A 23,437-nucleotide genomic window follows, 5' to 3' on the forward strand; every position below is an offset into this window, starting at 1 on the left:
TATTCCAGCCATATAGTGACGAGAACAAGTTTGCATTAATAAACATTGTATGGGCATTTAGAGGATAATAATAGCCATTAAGTGTAATGTCTGCCAGGTCTATCTAGAACGCAAACATAGTTATTAATGTGTTGTGAATTAACTGGTTTGAATGTGATAAGAGTACTTATCTGATGGCAAGGGCCAGGATACCATCGACACTCACTCACTCACTTACTTACTCTGGGATGAAAGTTTTCACATCTCAAATTAACCTCAGATATACTTGTCATGTGGTTTCAATAAATAAACAATGAGTATCATGAAGTATAGTCATTTAAACAGGGCAAGATGATCCATGATTATCAGTCTACAAAATGATGACACCATGCCGATGGAAATGTCTGATGCCATGACAACAGAGCCGTCTGACGCCATGACAACACAGCAACCAGTGTTCCATACTTATCAGTGAGCAGACTCTCGCTCTATCAGTGACAGTGTTGAGCTATAACAGATTCCCTTACCTCTGCACAAACTGGGTGACATTTAAATATTACACTACCCATATTATTTATGTTTTCATGCCCAAGTGCAAAGTTTTATCTCAATGTCAGTTAAACAAAGTTTATCGGTCAGAATTTCATCTTAGATAACATAGATGCACAGCAGATATGGCTGGCTTCGTTTTTTAACCTGTGGGAATTTTTGTCCAGTGGTTAATGGTGTGAACACCAGTCACATGATGCAACACTATCATTATGAAAAGTGTTGTGTCCATTTGGGATGAAAGTATGTGCTTGATCATGGGTTAAACTATATCAGACTTTATCACTTCTGTGTTTCCACCTACCCCAAACTTACACACTGTTTTATGATTCAGAGGTTGTTCAAAGTGGTGTAAGATCAAATTGACTCACTCTCTCATCATGTCTCATATTATAACAACACTTAGCAAGGAGTGAGTGAGTTATAGTGGTGTTACGATTAATTGAAATAAGATTGATCGCAGTGACTAAATGATCAAGCAGTCGATCATGTTTTCTCATAACACGTTAGGAACACTTGTTTGCATTAATATTCTGCACAAGGTTCCCTAGATGTGCCTTGTTTTTGTCTGTGTTATGCTTCATAAGCACTACGAGCTCGTTCCAAGTCATGACTGAATTTATCTTAAAGACTCCAGGAAGTTTATGTTCCTAACATATTAGTCACCATTCAAAGATGTAAGTTGCATCCTTTGAAGTTGGATGTGAAATTTGCAAATGCATTTTGTGCAATTTGCAGATAAAGAACTACAATGGGTCTTTTAATGTGCATTAACAGGAACATTTGATAAATGGTGTTAACCAATTATTTTTTATGAATGAGCGGTTTTAATGAACCAATCATCAATTATGAGATTTTAACCAGTTCCCAACACTAGTGAGTTACTTTAGTTTTACACTGCTTTTAGCAATATTTCAGTGATATCATGACGGGGGACACCAGAAATGGTCTTCACACATTGTACCCATGTAGGGAATCACACCCAGGTCCTCAGCGTGACAAGTGAACGCTTTAACCTATAGGCTACAACACCGCCCCCTAAGCAAGGAAAGCTGTGAGGCAAGGAGTATCTCTTGGGTTAAATCAGCATTTATTTGCCCAAAGTTAAAATTAACAAATTAGACAAATACAAAATATCTCTGGACATACACAAACTACATAGTTAGTTCTTTCTATAGATGTGTATACATATGGAAGTCCATTGAGACCCTGTTCAGATCAGTAGGATACCAGCTGGATGTGTGAATTTGCTGTGCAATGCTACAGACATACATTAAAATGTTTTTCAATCTTGTGCATCTGACACATATGTTGAGTTAAGACTTATCTCTGCTAGCACAGGTCAATGGTGCCCAATAAAATGTAAACAAGAGGGTTTGCTGAAGATAATGACCTCCCAAATATGTGTGCGTATGTTGTGTTTGTATAAGGCTTGCATGCTTATGCACCATTGATCCCATGGTCGTGTGCTCAAATCTCAAATTAGGTGAAGTTAAGCACTGTCTGTTACAGAGACAAGTTGGATTGGTGACTGGTTGGCCCTGCCCTACTCTGAAGAACAGGAAACATGTGTGGGTGTATCAAGTTAGCTAAATGACTTGGTTCAAAGTTGGGTCTCTGTTGACCAAGCAGTGAATGGGTACCCGGGAGATAGCAATGTAACCATTGACCTTTTGAGTGTCTGACAAGCAGCTATGGTTATTCTTGAAGGAGCTTAGAATGAAAATTGAGGACCGATCCACTTACCAGATTAATTATAACAGTGGCATGAGTATTCACTTGAATGGAATTTCACAGTAGGGTTGTACCAGTGGTAGTATTTGATGCAAATTGATTGGTTGAAAAACATGGTTAAATTGTATTTTAAAAAATGGAAATCACCTGAATTAGTCACTGCACTTGAATACTTTCTGGCAAGTGCTATATTTTTTCTAATTCCATGTAAGATTCATGGGCTAACAAAATGGATACGATTATTAATAAGATATTAGGCTGGATGATGATTTATCTGGTTTGATTAAGTTGTGTAATTTGCACCTGCTGTTAACCAGGTGTAATAAGTAATCATGGAAGCATGTAACATCATCTGTTATATTGTGAGGTCGTCACATTCTACGGTGCTGCTGTCATGTGCACAGTAATTTAGGGGTCAAATAGCTTCTGAATAATCCATGCTGCTGTCGGCCAATGGGGATCAGTTCATTATAACATTGTTTTTATCCAGCCTAGACTATATCATTTTTGACTGCCATTCTTCAAGATCACTGTCTCATAAACCAGCATTCATTGATGTCACTGTTTTACATAGCAGCAACAGGAATTCCTCAATAATGTATAAATAAGTATGTCAAATGGAAATTCTGAATGCCTTACAACTGTGGAATAAGACATGAAGCCATTAGATAGGCCTATAGCATGAGTGAGTGAGTGAGTGAGTTTAGCAATATCAGGGCAGGGAACACCAGAAATGGACTTCACACATTTGTACCCATTTGGGGAATCAAACCTGGTTTAGCTTCGGCATGACAGGCAAACCCTTTGACCACTAGGCTACCCCACTTATAGCATTGAGGTGCAATAGGGTTGAACATTGTGTCCAAGATTTATGCACGTATCTAGCGATGAGCATATATGTCTCTGTGGCTGCTTGTTCTAGTCCAAACCTTTTTCCAGATTTATAGTTTGAGTCCACACTAAGGTATGATGCTGTCTTTCAACATTGATACCCTATTCAGACACAGTATTCAGGTCCTGAGCCAACCAGTCCTTGTTTAAACCCTTTAATGCTGAGAACCAGGCCAGGTAGCCATCCTTTGGTGTGATGCAGTCGGGGATCAAACCACCAACCTGACACCCTCAGGGCAGACACTGTCTCCACTGGACCATGGAGGTGGTTTAGGCAAGTGGTAATTTTTTTTTAATGTATATGAATCCATTTGTGTATCGAGGTTCTGTGGTATGGTTAATGGACATTAATTTGTACCAAGCTGGGATTCATTTGCCTCATATCAACATTGCGATATGACATATCGTGTACATGTCTATATCGGATAACAGTCTGCCCTCAAACAAGATAAATCAACATTTGAAACATTTTCAGTTATCCATAATGCTGTCAACAGTTTTGAGTAGTGCTCGTTTTTTACCAAGAATTATGACTCTGCTGCAGATGTCGTGCAGCTTTGAGCACTCAGTGTCCAAATAACATACACAATCTAACCCAAAATTTGTTTTTCTTTCAAATATACATGTTTGAAAATGTTGCATAGGTTATGGAACTTAAAGTTCAAGAATCTTTTTCTACCAGCACGTAAAAAAATTGTTTAATATTTTCTCCAAGATTAATGTAATAAAAATGCGAGAATGTTTGCTGTTTGTCTGCTACTGACTGAGAGCAACAACATGGCATGCTGGGCGATAAAGTTTACATCCAGATAAGAAATATTTTCTACATCATGAAAAAACATTTTATCAAGGGTTGGCATTGTGTTCTAACGATAGACCTGCTTTATGCTTTGCTAGCTTATCGCTTCATTCAAACAGCAGAAAAATAATATTTAATTGATTTTTCGTACAAACTTGAAGTTTTTCAGATGTTGCGTTGACAGCCTGACGGTCTCGCCTGACAGAGGGCGCTGACATGGCGTTTAAAATTGCGGCTTATCATGCAAACTCTCCGTGATTCCCCAAATCTGTACAAAGACCCCTCAGTTCCTGCCATCTAAAAAATTAGAGGCTTCAGTGACTTGGTCCATAGTGTGTTTGGGCTTGTACCTTCTTGATTGTAAACACAGCACTGCTTTATGGGAGAGACCTAGTGAAATCGCTAGATAGGCCTAGAATGGCTGATTGCAATGGTGATAAGTCAAAAGAGAATATTAACTCTTTGCAGACCATTTCAGTTCATTACATGAAATACCAGAAGCCACGTTTTGTTGGATCCTTTTAGGATTGGATAACATTCTCTGGCACTTTTTGCAGGAGTGTTATTGCAGTGCTCACTATAAAGGGATCTGGTGGGAAACAATCATCATGAACTCTCTGGGAGATAATAGGTTTTATACCATGCTGTAGACTTGTGCATATTTCTATTTTGATCTTTCCATGGACTTCATATTGCCGGGCTGGAAGAAGTATCAGTTATTCCAATGTTTCTTCAGCTAAATATTTTCTGTGAATTAACAATTCAGATACAAATCAGAAATGTCAGCTGGTCAACTGGAAGTAGAGATATGAATGTATTTACAAGCTTTTTTTGTCAGGTGATCGCACAATTGTTTCCCAAATCATTTTGCATGACACCTTGAAATAAGGAAATGCCTGACTTATTTGTTTGCATTATTTTCATATTTATTATCATACTAAGTATTTTTTGTGAAGTAGTGATATGATAAGGAAATATGAAATTTAAGGTCGAAATGCTCTACCTATTTAAGAAATACAGTTCGCTCTACCACCATGTATAGTGTAATAAAGCACACTTTTGCCCTGAACTATTATAGTTAAAGTACGAGGACGTAATAGTTCAGGGCGAAAGTGTGCTTTATTACACTATACATGGTGATAGAGTGAACTGTATTTTTTTTCTAAGATGCCAAATGTAATACTTTCTAAGGATAATTACGATTAATTTAAGGCAGAAAACAAACGACGGTGTCGGTGACCTAAATTAAGAATCCTCGCACAGGGCTAACTGGTGCGCTGTTCTATTGATATGTCTGCCCCCTACGTTAAGACGACAGAAAAAAACAAATGATAACAGTTTGATGCATGTTTACGTTCGGATTAAATATCTTCTCTGAATTATTTTAATTACATCTGTCATTAACGTAAACCATATGGGGCAATATGAACGTCGCATTTCTACTACCAACGAAAGTTTAGATCAGTACATCCAGATGAAGCTGAGTAGTCAAGCGGCATTCCACGATTGCATTGTGGGAATGTAAAGAAGGCGAACGTTACCGTGTCGCTGAAAACTTGTGAGTCGAATTGACACATTTTAACCATTGAAAAACATAAACGTAATGTTTCCACCAGTGATGTTAGCCTAGTGAAGCAACTGCAAACCAAGAAACGTGATGCAACTGAGTAGTTTACTGTAGGAGGCCGTACGAGGCGATGACAACTGACATGCATCGTGATGTCGCTTACATTGTGACGTAATGTAAAATGGTTCGATTACGAGGGGGCAGACTAGAATGGCGCAGTGACAGGATAACGTCATTCAATTGTTACATCATCAAAAAACTATACCTTTATTGTCTGATAATGTATTTTTTTTTTTTTTATTGTTCTAACCGCTAGGCATCTTAGAATTTGCGATATAATATTTATTGCATAGCATTCCATGAAGAAATAGTGGCAATATTCTCTATCAGGTAGATATATGGACAGTAAAACTATACACAGGTACATTCCATGTTCAAATAAGGTACAATTTCCATCATTTTAAGACAAACATAGTGATATGGTATCAATTAGTCTGTCTCACAGTACCTGAACCATATTATTTTCCCTATAGCCTAGCCCTCCCCACAATGCTAAAGTCCTAAATGAAGTAAGTCTAGATTTCCGCAGGTTTAGGCTGAATCTCCCAGGGCTCCTTTTCAATTTAAATGGGTTTATTTGTTACCATCAAAATTATATATATTCAGAGACTAAGCATTAGTCTAGGTTCCAAAATGAGAATCCGCCAAATTGTGTTAATGTACATACAAGATATCTATTTAAATCAGACATGTGGTTATGGATCGTAGTGTTATCTGTTTGTGGGTGAAAAAGTGCTAGGTCATGGAAGTATCTCAGTTATGCTTAAAATGCTACAACCTATTATGAATTAGCTGTGGTAAAGTCATATATGAACCTAGACAGATGTCAAGGTTTCCAGGCCTGGGAATTAGGTGTCCGATCATCTGATAGCTTGCAGCATTTCCCTGTGGCCGAACTGTAATCAAAACAGACATCTCCATCAACTCCTACCTAATGGCTATTACTCAGCCATTTTCTGTCAAAATGTCTTGAAATTTGGAACATGTGTAGTCCGTAGTGCAGCTCCAGATACATGCTTGTTTTTGTGCCATATTTGTGAGTGAGTATGATTTTATGCTGTTTTAAGCAGTATTCCAGTGATATCTCAGCAAGGGACACCAGAAATTTGCTTCACACATTGTACAAAGGTGGGAAATCGAAAATTGGTCTTTATGACAAGCAAGCGCATTAACCGCTGGGCTATCCCAAAATTGTGAAAATGCATATAGATGGCCATTACTCAGCTGTTCATTTACAAAATATAATTCATTTGGTGCGTGTATGCTAAGTAGGGGTAATCAACATTTTCAGTTAATTTTCTATTTTTAGAATTTGATTCCTGTTTGACCATGATCTGTACTTTCTCCTCTTGATCGAGGGAGACGAACTTATTCTTCAGTGTTCCTTCTTACATCATGTCTTGTTTGTTTTCTTGGATTGAAAAAAGGTAATTCTAGTATTTAAGCAGAATATCAACCCTGATGATAACATTTGTTCAGTGTCTGGCTATATTTTCAAACTGTTGAAGAAATATACAGGTAAGCTACAGTACCATGGCAGTATTTTTCTCCATGAACTTTCTTGTTGTCATGAATTAACTCCAGGAAACACGACTATGTTCGGGTTAACAGACAGGGCAAAATTGTTGGTGCTCTATTATGGACTCTGCTTGACTGCTTGTCGTTTGGAGACCTTCCGATCAATCTTTGATTAAATCAAGTAATCGGACTTCCAGTTGTGGTGGAGGGTGATATTCGTAGGGAGAACTAAGTGAATGAACAACTGTCGGACCTGGAGCTCTTCTGTACTACTACCCAACAGTGATGGCCAACAGATGGCTAGTGTAGGTTGTCAGACTATATTTCAGTGCATCAATACAAGGTAAATACCATGACTATATTTCAGTGCATCAATACAAGGTAAATACCATGACTATATTTCAGTGCATCAGTACAAGGTAATAGACTAACAACTAGTCTCTGAAATGAACATATTTTACAGAAAAAAGGCTCATAGTGAAAAAAAACCCCAAATATAATAAAAAGGAACTCTGAGACTTTCTTCACTAGGCTTGCGTGGGATTTCTTGGATATATTTGCTTCAGGGTCTGTATGACAGATTAACAAGTTAAATACTATGACAATATTCGTGCATGAATACAAGGTAAATACCATGACAATATTCGTGCATGAATACAAGGTAAATACCTTGACAATATTCGTGCATGAATACAAGGTAAATACCATGACAATATTCGTGCATGAATACAAGGTAAATACCATTGACAATATTCATGCATGAATACAAGGTAAATACCATTGACAATATTCATGCATGAATACAAGGTAAATACCATTACAATACTCGTGCATGAATACAAGGTAAATACCATGACAATATTCATGCATGAATACAAGGTAAATACCATGACAATATTCATGCATGAATACAAGGTAAATACCATGACAATATTCGTGCATGAATACAAGGTAAATACCATGACAATATTCATGCATGAATACAAGGTAAATACCATGACAATATTCATGCATGAATACAAGGTAAATACCATGTCAAGCTAATTGTACATGCCTGTTACGTTTTCTGCAGGTAAATTTAGTATTCATCCTTTTGTATCCCAGTTGCACAGATTGATGCTCATGATGTTGATCACTGGATTACCAAGACCAGAGACTTGATTATTTACAGACTGCCGCCATATAGCTGGAATATTGCTGAGTGCTTGGTTAAAATACAAACCAACCAACCTATTGTGATAAGAATACAAAGTTCTGATTCCCCATTTTCGATTTTCTTCTCAAATACAAAGTTTGTCTTCAAACAAGCAAGCCAGCATATACTATCACCTCCAACAGTTCTCCAAGTCATGCACAGTGTCATGACATCATCAGACATTCTAAAATCCTTTAAGTGAAGTGTGCTCTCCATAATCAGTCCTGAAAGATCCAAGCACCAACAAATAGGCAGGTACATCCATGCACAATTCACTCAAGACAATGCTAGAATAGTTGTTAATGTAACCATGGCAACATTACTACATTTTGTGCAAATGTCTTAATGTTGAGCGCCTTGACTCCTGACTGGTTCAGTATACAAAATACCACCAAATGTCTGCAGTGCCTGCCATGGTCCATCAAGGGTATACAGATCGGAATGGATTACTACATAGACTGAGGTGAGATTATAGCACAAATAATAATAATAATAAGTCATCTTCTATAGCGCACGTTTCCAAACACCAAGTGATTGCTCGAGGCGCTTAATCAGAATCTGATTCTTATTACCTCGGATAACCCAAGCTGCCTGTTAGGCACTAGAAGGTTATAGTCACATGACTTTATCCAACCGGGTACCCATTTTCTGCTGGGTGAACAGAGGCAATTTGAACAAACTCACTTGCCTAAGGTGAGACCACATGTATCACATGTGCTTCGTTGTGGGGCATTCACTTGTGCGCATTCACTTGATCTGTTGTTGTCTCCATTGACATGGTGGGAGGTTTCAATCATTACGATGTGCACTTTATCAGGCCTGTGTCTTGTTTGTAACTCTTCTCTTATAGTGTCATATGCCACAGTTTGGGTGCTCTTTGTAGGTTTTATATGGTAGGCCTGCCTACAATCCCTTGAATTTCATGGTTCAACAGTACAAAGCAAGATGTCATGCAAAAGATTATTTGTACATTGATCTGGAATGAAGCATATCATTGGGATTAATGACGTGGTGTAATCATTTCATGGGAAATAGTACCGGCAGCTGTTGCAACCGCTGTGGCTATCGTATGTATCCTAGACATGCCAACAGTTACTGCATGTGACCAGGACAACATGCCTTATCAGCTCTGCGATGTAATTACTATCTTACGATGACACAGAACAAGGTAACAATGTATCTAGCATGTAAAAGTGCAACATCTATGATGCACTTTCGAGGTAATTATGAGCCATATCCAACGGTGCTGATACAGTCCGTATGCACTGATGGCAACAGGTTATGGCAAACATCCTGGCTATATGTGTCAGAGGCTAGGAATTATTGTGATACAAAGGATTTGAACCTTTGGTACTACAATTGGCCGAACAAGGTTTCTTTGCTTGGTCTAGCCAGAGTGAGTGAGTTTAGTTTTACGCCGCTTTTAGCAATATTTCAGCAATATCACGGCGGGGGATACTAGAAGTGGGCTTCACACATTGTACCCATGTGGGGAATCGAACCTGGGTCTTCGGTGTGACGAGCGAATGCATTAACCACTAGGCTACCCCACCGCCCCTGGTCGAGCCAGAAACCCATGAGTGTGGGTGTGAATCCCTGTTTGCCCAAATTATGTTTTTAGGTTTGTCAGCACCACACCAGTGCTCCTGGGTTTTACCAACGTGGTAAATGTCTTGCGACCAGCATCACTTCTGGCTTTAACCTCCCACGTTAAGCTAACACATGTGATAAAACTGGAATATTGTTCAAAGTGGCATTTACCCGTGAAGATAGATTATTGATCTTCAGTAACCAATGCTTGTCACAAGAGGCGACTAATGGGATCGGGTGGTGAGGCTCACTGACTTGGTTGACACATGTCATCTTTCCCAACTGCTTAGATCAATGCTCATGCTGTTGATCACTAAATTGCCTGGTCCAGATTGGATTACTTACAGACCGCCGCCATATAGCTGGAATATTGCTGAGAGTGGCGTAAAACTAAACTCACTCACTCAAAGAGGCATTAAACCCACTCACTCTCTCACTCATGATGCTTTTGTGACTGAAATTGGTAAACCCAGCCATGGACTTCTGCTGCCTGGCTTCCACTCCCTTATTGTCATCATCAGATTTCAGATCTATTGCTCTTTCTTTTCTCATAGCACAGTAAGTTTGAGTGCAGGGCTTGGGAAAGGACCTTGACTGCCTTCAGTAGAATATATTGTTCAACAAAAGATCTCAACATAGTTGCAGTTTTAGCCAGACTATTGTTATATGAGGACCCCCAAGTAGTTCATTTAGCATTCAGATTATGGCATGGAGCTGTAGCCTTCATCCTTAAGCCTGAACAGTATTAAATAATAACTTGAAACTAAAAACCAAAAGTCCTGCCTGACTGATGTTATCACTTTTGATACTTGTATTAAGTGCATTTTATGAAAAGAGTCAGTGAGCAAAACCTGTTCCAGTTTAGCAGCTTGATCAGAATTGGCACCACCTAATGATTCAAGTGCTTCAGCCTTTTTGCAGCACTGGATGGCTCAGATGTATCATGAAGAGTAATTGCAAAGTTGTTTTAGCAGCTGGGAAAAGGTGTTTTGTTATCTAGTGTCAATCTCAGAGTAATGCAGAGTTAATGAGACAAAAAAAAAGGCCCTATTATTCCAGTCTATGTTGAAGAGCCTCATTGGTCTTGACTATTGTTTTCATACTAGTGGTGCAGAGCCTCGTTGGCACATTTTGTAGTGGTAGAGACGGAGAGCCTCGCTTCTGACTTTTACTGGACATAATAGTGATGAAGAGTCTCATTGATGGATTGGTTGTTTCTTTGTCTTGTGATATTAGTGGTAGGGAGCCTCGTTAGTCTTGACAGCTTCTGGTTATGATGGTAGTGAAAGACTCATTATTTTGGGATTTTGCACCATGTGTGGTACAGAGCTCCATTGGTCTTGACTGTCTTGAGATATTAGTGGTAGGGAGCCTCACTGGTCTTGACTATTTCTGGCCATGATAGTGGGGAAGAGCTTCATTATTCTTGACATATTCATTTTGATATAAGTGGTGAAGAGCCTCACTGGTCTTGATTTTTCTTGTCATGATAGGTGTAGGGATGACAATATCTGGTAATGATAGTGGTGGAGAGCCTCATCGGCCCAATTTTCTTTTTATAATTGGCCACAATACCCTTCAGTTATCAAATTACATGCCCTAGATATATTCTGTAGAAAACCCCTTGAGTAAAATAAAAGCCTCATTGCACTAAGTGCAAGAGAGCATCTCTATTTTATATTGATCAGAAGAGATAAAGAACAGTCACACCCAAAATACGACTCAATGAACAGAATAAACACACTATTTTGATAATGTCAAACATTCCATCCATCTTTGTGTTTCTCCTGATGTAGTAGTGCATAGTTTATAAGTTGTATATTGTAGTGTCCATGTAGTAGTGCATAGTGTATAAGTTGTATATTGTAGTGTCCATGTAGTAGTGCATAGTTTATAAGTTGTATATTGTAGTGTCCATGTAGTAGTGCATAGTGTATAAGTTGTATATTGTAGTGTCCATGTAGTAGTGCATAGTTTAAAAGTTGTATATTGTAGTGTCCATGTAGTAGTGCATAGTGTATAAGTTGTATACTGTAAACGTACTTATTTTCGCGTGGTGCAATTTTCGCGGAATTGATAGTTTAGACTACATCGAGCGGTCAATTATTCGCGCAATCAGTAATTGCCGGAACTGCCAGCTGTCTCTTTGGCCGCCACTAATAGCAGTGAAAACAAACAGAGTGGCTGAACCTGTCAGGCGGCATTTATTACTTACTCACAGGAAATCCCTATCTGTGCGATATACTAGTACACAGTAACCCGTTTACTCCCGGAAGAGATGAAAAACACATCAGTATTATGTTCCGAATTCTGACGATGTGACTAATTAACTTATACTGTATATGAAGCTCTTTGTGATTTCAAACAAGCCGGGTTGTTGTGAATGAGATGATTGAGTGTTAGTGACTATTCGCTTCATGATGATACTGCTGTATTATTTCTTTCCGAGTCGTTTTGTGGTAATCTGTTTTGTATCAAACCATCTGTCATGTGACCACAACACACATTGCTGTTTTCGCTAATACGGGGATGGGATTTGGCTCACTATTTAATTATGTTTTGGGAAATCCATTACAGCGACAGTTAAGTTTGATTCTTTATGCTACTATCAGTCGTCATTTTAAGATTCCCGTAGATTTCTGTCTTCAAACTTGATGTGTTATGGTAACAACTCATGGGCGAGCGTGGCTAGACTGAATGAATGACAGGTTTATTCGCGGTGTATAAATTTTCGCGCTAAAATGTTTTGCCCGAAAAGCGGGAAAATAAAACCTGCGCGAAATATACTACGTTTACAGTATTGTAGTGTCCATGTAGTAGTGCATAGTGTATAAGTTGTATATTGTAGTGCCCATGTAGTAGTACATAGTGTATAAGTTGTATATTGTAGTGCCCATGTAGTAGTGCATAGTGTATAAGTTGTATATTGTAGTGTCCATGTAGTAGTGCATAGTTTATGAGTTGTATATTGTAGTGCCCATGTAGTAGTGCATAGTGTATAAGTTGTATATTGTAGTGTCCATGTAGTAGTGCATAGTTTATAAGTTGTATATTGTAGTGTCCATGTAGTAGTGCATAGGTTTATAAGTTGTATATTGTAGTGTCCATGTAGTAGTGCATAGTTTATAAGTTGTATATTGTAGTGCCCATGTAGTAGTACATAGTGTATAAGTTGTATATTGTAGTGCCCATGTAGTAGTGCATAGTGTATAAGTTGTATATTGTAGTGTCCATGTAGTAGTGCATAGTTTATGAGTTGTATATTGTAGTGCCCATGTAGTAGTGCATAGTGTATAAGTTGTATATTGAAGTGTCCATGTAGTAGTGCATAGTTTATAAGTTGTATATTGTAGTGTCCATGTAGTAGTGCATAGGTTATAAGTTGTATATTGTAGTGTCCATGTAGTAGTGCATAGTTTATAAGTTGTATATTGTAGTGTCCATGTAGTAGTGCATAGTTGATAAGTTGTATATTGTAGTGTCCATGTAGTAGTGCATAGTTTATAAGTTGTATATTGTAGTGTCCATGTAGTAGTGCATAGGTTATAAGTTGTATATTGTAGTGTCCATGTAGTAGTGCATAGTGTATAAGTTGTATATTGTAGTGTCCATGTAGTAGTGCATAGTTTATAAGTTGTATATTGTAGTGTCCATGTAGTAGTGCATAGGTTATAAGTTGTATATTGTAGTGTCCATGTAGTAGTGCATAGTTTATAAGTTGTATATTGTAGTGACCATGTAGTAGTGCATAGTTTATAAGTTGTATATTGTAGTGCCCATGTAGTAGTGCATAGTGTATAAGTTGTATATTGTAGTGCCCATGTAGTGCATAGTTTATAAGTTGTATATTGTAGTGTCCATGTAGTAGTGCATAGTGTATAAGTTGTATATTGTAGTGTCCATGTAGTAGTGCATAGGTTATAAGTTGTATATTGTAGTGTCCATGTAGTAGTGCATAGTTTATAAGTTGTATATTGTAGTGTCCATGTAGTAGTGCATAGTGTATAAGTTGTATATTGTAGTGTCCATGTAGTAGTGCATAGGTTATAAGTTGTATATTGTAGTGTCCATGTAGTAGTGCATAGTTTATAAGTTGTATATTGTAGTGTCCATGTAGTAGTGCATAGTGTATAAGTTGTATATTGTAGTGTCCATGTAGTAGTGCATAGTTTATAAGTTGTATATTGTAGTGCCCATGTAGTAGTGCATAGTTTATAAGTTGTATATTGTAGTGTCCATGCATGCTGTTTCATTGTTGTAATGGATGGAAGTGGGTAACATCCAAAGACAATCAAGTAACACCTCTTTAGACACTCTATATTACCCACATCCAGTCGACCCGTGAAGATCCGGGTTAGAATTGGTCCTAGGTAACCCCATGCTTGTTGTAAGAGGCGACTAACGGGTTAAAATTGATCTTCAGTAACCCATGCTTGTCGTAAGAGGCGACATCAGGGTTAAAATTGATCTTCACTAACCCATGCTTGTCGTAAGAGGCGACATCCGGGTTAAAATTGATCTTCACTAACCCATGCTTGTCGTAAGAGGCGACTAACGGGATCGGGTGCTCAGACTCGCTGACTTGGTTGACACATATCATCGTATCCCAATTGCGTAGATCGATGCTCATGCAGTTGATCACTGGATTGTCTGGTCCAGACCCGATTATTTACAGACCACTGCCATACAGCTGTAATATTGCTGAGCGCGGCATTAAACAACAAACCCACCAACCAATCAATAAGGATCTTCTTGTGTCATGTTTTGTGTCAGTCATGTTCAAAAGGTCATAGGTCACATATTGTCAACTAGTTGTTATGTTGTTTTGATGATGCATGTGCTGCTCTCAGGAATGGTTTTTCACCCATGATATAGGTAGTTGTACATCTGAGATCAAAGGTTTCACATGGTAACTTCTTTGAGTGGCATTTACAAGTTGGTGTGATGAACTAGGGACATAGTTCTATGGATATATAGCCTCTTTATGACAGTATGAGGCTTTTTGGTATAGATGCTTAAAACGGTTTCGGTGTAGATGCTCGGGTCGTTTCGGTGTAGATGCTCGGGTTGTTTCGGTTTAGATGCTCGGGTCGTTTCGGTGTAGATGCTCGGGTCGTTTCGGTGTAGATGCTCACATCATTATCATGCAGCTGACATCATATAAGAATAAAGAAGTTACATAACCACAGAACTTTCTCCCTTGTTCATTGTACATGGTCGTGTGTAGAGAGCACAAGTCATGTTGGCTGCGGAGAGTCCTCAGATAGCTGGCGGCGCCAGTCAGCTTGACTCTGGAGACTTTCTAGGGCATCTGTCTGCCGCACACTCAAACAAATGTGGTACGGACATGTGACTTTGTTCGAAATGTGTCCAGCAGTAATTGGGTGCCCAGTAGGATGAGATGGTAATGTGGCAGTTAACCTGGTGCCTTACAGGCAGCGTGGGTTACATACTCCCCAGGGAGTTGAGAATGAAAAGTCAAGTGCACCCTGATCCATTGATGGGGTGATATAATGATACAAAGCTTTGAGCAAACATAAAGTATGGAGTTATGAGCTTTACAAGTGGAACCATGAGACAGTGTATGTAATACATTGTTGCAAATGTATCACTGTATGATTGAAGTGCTTAGTATGGACATTCATAAAGAGCCTCTGTGTGAAGCAGATTGTGTTTGAGGATATTATTGAGCTTATTGGTGGTATAATGTGATCAAGCGCAGACAGTTGTTAGAAGACTGCCCTTTGCTCTGATCATCACATATTGATTATTACTGGGAGGAAGGGCCGACTTCTGTGTTTGTGTCTGGGAGCTGGCTAGTTGCATGTGCCATATTTGAATAATTTAGACAATATCATTGGTGTCCAAGTACAGTCCAAACTCAGCCTAATTTACACATTTCGAAAGGTACCACGAACCTGAATCAAAGGGAAAATGTGTATGACGTTTGAATTATTGAAGACTAGATATTGTCCTGATTCTGAGAACAGGAAACTGTTGATATGACCTGCTACATTACCTAACACCTTGTTCACGGTTGTGTGAATCTATCTGAAAAGGTAATAATATTACAATCTGGGCCTAAGTTCACCAAGGCGATACTAACACTACAAGTGTCATACCGGTCAGTGTGTGTTAGGTTTTTGCCGTAGCTACATTCGTAGCACTCAGTTTACATTATGGAACAAGGCCCCAGTGGTGGAGTTTTAAAGGTAATAAAATATTCAAGCATGATTATTTCAGTCATTTAGCAGTATCTATCTTCATCCATCTGCCATGTAATCTTCCAACATTTCTCTGACACCACCAGGCCTTTGAACTTTCATCATGGCTGCCTTACAACACTATTCAAAATATTACCATATATGACCGTAGTAAGCCGGATTTTGAAGTCCACCCCAAAAAAAACAGTTTGTAGAAAGTGGTTGACTTATCTATAGGTTACACTTTCATCAAACTCATTTTCTGGTGGTAAGAAAACAACACCGTATTGATTCATGTAAATGAACAAGACAAAATGACTTTTGTCGGTGAAGACGTCAAATTACAATTAAACATCGCTAGACATTTACCTTTCAAGTTCTAATTTGTTTTTGTTGGGCATTGTATTATATACTGGGATTAAGATTACGGTGTGTATTTGTCTCATAAACAGAAATAGGAATCAACTGTACACGCATGATTTAGTTAAAACAAACCCAATAGTATATAACAAATGTTTTCGGATACAGGGGAGCAGAAAAAAACATTTTCTGAACTATTATTTTACAAAGAGAAATATGTTCTTGAAATGTGTCATTTTTATTGCAGGTTTTGCTCAATAAATGTAAAATATTTATGATCATAACTAATGTTATGCGGCAGCACTTTGGTGTATTGCCAGATTTGTTTATGTATGGAACAGTTTGACCTGTCACTGCTGTGGTTTCGTGCGATTGTTTACATGTGCTCATCCAGCTACAATAAATGTGACTTATAGCAAACAAATTATTTGTACATATCCATATTCTGTCTACTAGACTTTATTTTGAGGCGTGAGTGGATGCAATATGAGTGTTGTTGCTTTGAATAAGAAAATGTAACAGCAGGATTTACTTGCGTAATTCAATATGGATTTGGAGACATTCTATTTCCCGAAGACTGATCACGATGAGAAGATGAACAAAGTTATTGGTTTGGAACATACCATCTTCATACTAATTTTAGGGTCAAGTTAGGACCTCGGTTTATCTATGAGATCAGCTTATCTATGGTCATATACGGTTCTTTCGTGCATTGTGACAACTTTCCTGCAACCATTTCGGATGAAGTATGTATGGTGTATGAATAACATATTTGCAAAACATGGTTACATTATTGTCAGTTTTTTGAGGCATTCTTAACTCTTCAGGCATCAAACTTCATCCAGTTTTGCTGAGTGCAGTGTTCAACAAACAAACAAACATCACATGTCAGTTTCTATCCGTGAAGATCTGGGTACGAATATTGATCTTCAATAACCCATGCTTGTCGTAAGAGGCGACTAACGGGATCGGGTGGTCAGACTCGCTGACTTGGTTGACACATGTCATCGTATCCCAATTGCGTAGATCGATGCTCATGCTGTTGATCACTGGATTGTCTGGTCCAGACTCGATTATTTACAGATCGCCACCATAAAGCTGTAATATTGCTGAGTGCGGCGTAAAACTAAACTCACTCACTCACACGTCAGTTTCAGTTCTGGACAAGGTCACGTCTGAGGTGATGGTTCAACGAAGGTGCATCATTATTACTCTTGATTATTGCAAAAGACTGTTGACATCAGAGGATATCTCACTATGGACTTATTTCACATGGATCAGAGGAATTCTCACCAATAACTTCATGCTTTCATTTTCTCAAATATCATTAATTACAAATATCATTAGACTTATAATTAAACTTCCTTGGATAGTGACCCACTTTTGAAAGATTTGGGTAACATTAACCTTGACTAAATGGCCCTGATATTGATAAGCATTCACATATTTGTAAACCAGCTTGTCATTGTACCAATGAAGATATGGTTTACGCAATGCCATTTAGAAAGCAGTCAAATGTAACACAGCTATTGTGGCATCCAGCAAAAAAGAATTCGGACAACTGGTAGTCTAGATCATGGACTTTGTGTACCCTTCTGACAAGTATGGTGTGGTGGCAAAGTGGGCCAGATGGCTGACTTTATGTGCTGGCGATTAGGTGCCTGACCTGGAGAGTGTGGGACTCACGCCAACAAGAGTACTAGAAAATGTACTTTACTGAGAAAGTGTAATCCCAAATATAACATAACATGGTTAAGAGTTATTTTTCGGCCAACTGTGCTTGTTATAATATGTGAGCTACAGAGCCTTGTAGTTCTGTATCTTCAAACAGGTCATCTGCCAAAGGATGTGTTCATTTCTGTTTGTCTTTTAGACTGAGACTTGACAGAATCACTTTTGGACAAAGGTAAGAGCAGTTTCACAGTGTTTAAGTATGATTGTCTGTTTTCAGGATGTTGGATTGGAGACCAGAACCAATGCTTTGACAAGTCCTGCCGGTCCAACAACCCTCCCAAGCGAGTGTCTGAGACGTACTCCAAGTTCTGCTGCTGCTCAGGCGGGGAGAGATGTAATGAGAACGTCACTGATGTTTACAAGCCTGATATGCACACCTCAGAAGCACCCCGTATACCACGTAAGAGTTTGCATGTTGTTGAAATATATTATTTAAAGGCACAATGTCACACCACATTTCTCTAAAAATACATAATGCATTTCTCTAACTATCAGCCCTCGGGGAAGCTACCATATAATTTGTTCATTTCTTTTTTTACGTATTTAGATTACAAGATTAAATTAAAAAGTTTGAATGAATTAATGCAACATTGCATTAAATCGACTCTCGTCCCCTTTACCAGTCTAAAATTACTTGAAGCTAACCCCATAGAGTTATGTCCCTTGTAGCACCCGCTATGAATATCCTATTACGAAACTTGTGATTGAAACCAGTTTGGCAAACACCGACAACACCGCTGTGCAACAGTTTTCATTGTACAGAGCAATTGTTGACATTCCATATATGGCAAGTTTTATCTGTTTGGAAGCTTTTCGCCTCAAGGTTTCAATTATTGATTCAGGCAAGTCGTAAGCCATCATAAGTCTTTTGTTGCATCAATAGGAATCTAAAGTCAGTGCATATACCCCAATATATATAACATAGCCCAAAGTATTGTCGTAAATATGTGACATTGTGCCTTTAATGATGAAATGAACCAGAGCCTGGTACCACAGAGTATGTGAAATGTAAATGTAAAACTGAGGAGATAAGTGTACATATATTTTGTACATGCTTTTGAGACAATAGTGAATTCTGATACAGTTCATCAATGGGAAATGTATATCAGAAATCAAAATAAAGGCATTTGTTCATAAGGTATTGTTAAATTAAACATGTGATTTAGTCCTGATTGGTTGCAATTTGTAGCCACTAACCAGCTCTACTCATATTAAGGGCTGTGTACACACAGATGACCACGAAATTAGCTGATCACTGTGTCAGAGTAACAAGACTTATTAATGAACAATCTATTGTAAATTAGATGAGCAAGACTGTTAGATTAAGAGGTCTTAAATAGGTTTGATTTAATTGGCTCTTCACATTAGTGTCAGATAAAGCTGATTGTCAGATTAAGGAGTGTTGGCTCAACAAGACCTGACTGAGCGTTCTGTATTATGAGATAAGACCCATGGTATTGTACACCTCAACGATAGCTATATTGCAACCCCATGGTATTATACTGTACACCTCAATGATAGCTCCATTGCAACCAACTTCTATTATACTGTACACCTCGATGATAGGTACATTGCAACCAACTTCTATTATACTGCACACCTCGATGATAGGTACATTGCAACCCCATGGTAATATTTTGTACACTTCGATGATAGGTACATTGCAACCAACTTCTATTATACTGTACACCTCGATGATAGGTACATTGCAACCCCATGGTAATATTTTGTACACTTCGATGATAGGTACATTGCAACCAATGTCTGTTATACTGTACACCTCGATGATAGCTACATTATAATATAGTACTATAGGGTTGCAAAGTAGCTGATGTTGATATACAATATCAGGGGGTTCCATTTTCATTGAGGTGTACAATATAACACCATGGGGTTGCAGTGTAGTTATCGTTGAGGTGTACAATATAACACCACGCGGTTGCAGTGTAGTTATCGTTGAGGAGTACAATATAACACCACAGGGTTGCAGTGTAGTTATCGTTGAAGAGTACAATATAACACCACGGGGTTGCAGTGTAGTTATCGTTGAGGTGTACAATATAACACCACAGGGTTGCAGTGTAGTTATCGTTGAGGAGTACAACATAACACCACAGGGTTGCAGTGTAGTTATCGTTGAGGTGTACAATATAACACCACGGGGTTGCAGTGTAGTTCTCGTTGAGGAGTACAATATAACACCACGGGGTTGCAGTGTAGTTATCGTTGAAGAGTACAATATAACACCACAGGGTTGCAGTGTAGTTATCGTTGAGGAGTACAATATAACACCACAGGGTTGCAGTGTAGTTATCGTTGAGGAGTACAATATAACACCACGGGTTGCAGTGTAGTTATCGCTGAGGAGTACAATATAACACCACAGGGTTGCAGTGTAGTTATCGTTGAGGAGTACAACATAACACCACGAGGTTGCAGTGTAGTTATCGTTGAGGAGTACAATATAACACCACAGGGTTGCAGTGTAGTTATCGTTGAGGAGTACAACATAACACCACGGGGTTGCAGTGTAGTTATCGTTGAGGAGTACAACATAACACCACGAGGTTGCAGTGTAGTTATCGTTGAGGAGTACAATATAACACCACGGGGTTGCAGTGTAGTTATCGTTGAGGAGTACAACATAACACCACGAGGTTGCAGTGTAGTTATCGTTGAGGAGTACAATATAACACCACAGGGTTGCAGTGTAGTTATCATTGAGGAGTACAATATAACACCACAGGGTTGCAGTGTAGTTATCGTTGAGGAGTACAATATAACACCACAGGGTTGCAGTGTAGTTATCGTTGAAGAGTACAATATAACACCACAGGGTTGCAGTGTAGTTATCGTTGAGGAGTACAATATAACACCATGGGGTTGCAGTGTAGTTATCGTTGAGGAGTACAATATAACACCACGGGGTTGCAGTGTAGTTATCGTTGAGGAGTACAATATAACACCACGGGGTTGCAGTGTAGTTATCGTTGAGGTGTACAATATAACACCACAGGGTTGCAGTGTAGTTATCGTTGAGGAGTACAACATAACACCACAGGGTTGCAGTGTAGTTATCGTTGAGGAGTACAACATAACACCACGAGGTTGCAGTGTAGTTATCGTTGAGGAGTACAATATAACACCACAGGGTTGCAGTGTAGTTATCGTTGAGGTGTACAATATAACACCACAGGGTTGCAGTGTAGTTATCGTTGAGGTGTACAATATAACACCACGGGGTTGCAGTGTAGTTATCGTTGAGGAGTACAATATAACACCACAGGGTTGCAGTGTAGTTATCGTTGAGGTGTACAATATAACACCACAGGGTTGCAGTGTAGTTATCGTTGAGGAGTACAATATAACACCACAGGGTTGCAGTGTAGTTATCGTTGAGGTGTACAATATAACACCACGGGTTGCAGTGTAGTTATCGTTGAGGAGTACAATATAACACCACAGGGTTGCAGTGTAGTTATCGTTGAGGAGTACAATATAACACCACAGGGTTGCAGTGTAGTTATCGTTGAGGAGTACAATATAACACCACGGGGTTGCAGTGTAGTTATCGTTGAGGTGTACAATATAACACCACAGGGTTGCAGTGTAGTTATCGTTGAGGTGTACAATATAACACCACAGGGTTGCAGTGTAGTTATCGTTGAGGAGTACAATATAACACCACAGGGTTGCAGTGTAGTTATCGTTGAGGTGTACAATATAACACCACAGGGTTGCAGTGTAGTTATCGTTGAGGAGTACAATATAATGAAAATGGTTTTACATAGCAATTATAGCAGTTAATGGTATTCAATGGCAACAATTCTTGACCATGGTGTTATTGTACACAACAGCCCAAGCATCCATGAACATTGCCCAGCTTGGGGTAGCTCCTGGCAATCATGTAGCTCTTCAGGAGAACAACATCAAAGGCAGTCTTGTACAAATTAATGAACAGTATGCCATCAAGGTGGCGTGTGTATCACCCAACATTGTGGACACAACAGATATCGATTTGCCAGCCAGTAATTTATCATCATTACCCCCCTCATTTGTTTAGTTCCCTGATTTTACGTCAGTAGTATTTGAGTAATGGTCATGACAGCAACTTTTGTCCAGTTGCCATCTTTTTCTAAAGCAATTAACCAATGAAGATCCAGGTTAGAATTGTTCTTCAATAACCCATGTTTGTCGTAAGAGGCAACTAATTGGATCGGGTGGTCCGGCTTGCTGACTTGGTTGACACATGTCATCATATCCCAATTGCATCAAACGATGCTCATGATGTTGATCACTGGATTGTCTGGTCCAGACTGGATTATTTACATACCACCGCCATATAACTGGAATATTGCTGAGTGTGGCGTAAAACTACACTCACTCACTCACTCACTCACTCACTCACTCTAAAAGAATTAACTATGTACGTAGATGAACTACAGTGCTCTGACACAATGCTTTACTGAAAGTACAGTTGTATATCTGTGTTACAGCTGGAATTTGTTTGATTGCATTAAGCAGTAGACATACAAGAACTGCATGTCATGGTTTTCATCACGAAAACACTCATCTGTATGTTGTTATGAATGTGACTTTTTGTCTTTCAGTTCGCCCGACTCCTGACCCAACTTATCGTGAGAAAACCATTATCATCTCCCTCGTCTCAGTCTGCTCCGTGGCACTTGTTATCTTAATAGTTTATTTAATTTATCGAATGTTTGTCACGAACAAACGTGTCATCCATGACCCTCTACAACACATTGAAGCCCAGCCACCTCCTGGCTTCGAAATCGATGACTTGAAGATGTGCAGCATCATAAGCAAAGGGCGATACAGTGAAGTATGGAAGGGCCTGCTCAATGACTTGGAGGTCGCTGTCAAAATATACACTCCGCATTATCGACAGTATTATCAAAATGAGGGAAATATTTACAGGCTGCCGTTTATGGAACATGATAATCTCTTGAAGTTTTATGGAGCAGACGAGAGCCTGTCCCAGGATGGACTCATGCAGTATTTATTGGTACTGGAATATGTTCCTGTTGGTTCGCTCACAAATTACTTAAAAAATAACACGTTGGACTGGCCTACACTCTGTAAAATGGCCTACTCAGTCTGCAGAGGTTTGGCTCACATGCACACAGACATAACTAAAGGAGGTAAGTCAGAACGTTATTAGATGAGTCTCTTCCTGGGTTGTTGATATCATGCATTAGAAATATAGATTATTTATGCATGTCTTTGGTGTGATTAAT

The 23,437-nt window shown here is 38.8% G+C and overlaps 1 protein-coding gene across 1 annotated transcript in view; it reads left to right on the plus strand.

Annotated features, from left to right (window-relative positions):
• LOC124281378 (bone morphogenetic protein receptor type-2-like) overlaps nt 1-23,437 on the plus strand; it is an 87,749-nt gene that overhangs the window by 44,279 nt on the left and 20,033 nt on the right. Inside the window, exons 3-4 of the mRNA XM_046717416.1 lie at nt 18,397-18,579; nt 22,790-23,341. Coding sequence (XP_046573372.1) covers nt 18,397-18,579; nt 22,790-23,341 — 735 coding nt within the window. The remainder of the gene's footprint in view (nt 1-18,396; nt 18,580-22,789; nt 23,342-23,437) is intronic.

The sequence above is a fragment of the Haliotis rubra genome, unplaced genomic scaffold, assembly GCF_003918875.1.
Source record: "Haliotis rubra isolate DU_JTF1 unplaced genomic scaffold, ASM391887v1 Scf283, whole genome shotgun sequence".
Classification (NCBI taxonomy): domain Eukaryota; kingdom Metazoa; phylum Mollusca; class Gastropoda; order Lepetellida; family Haliotidae; genus Haliotis; species Haliotis rubra.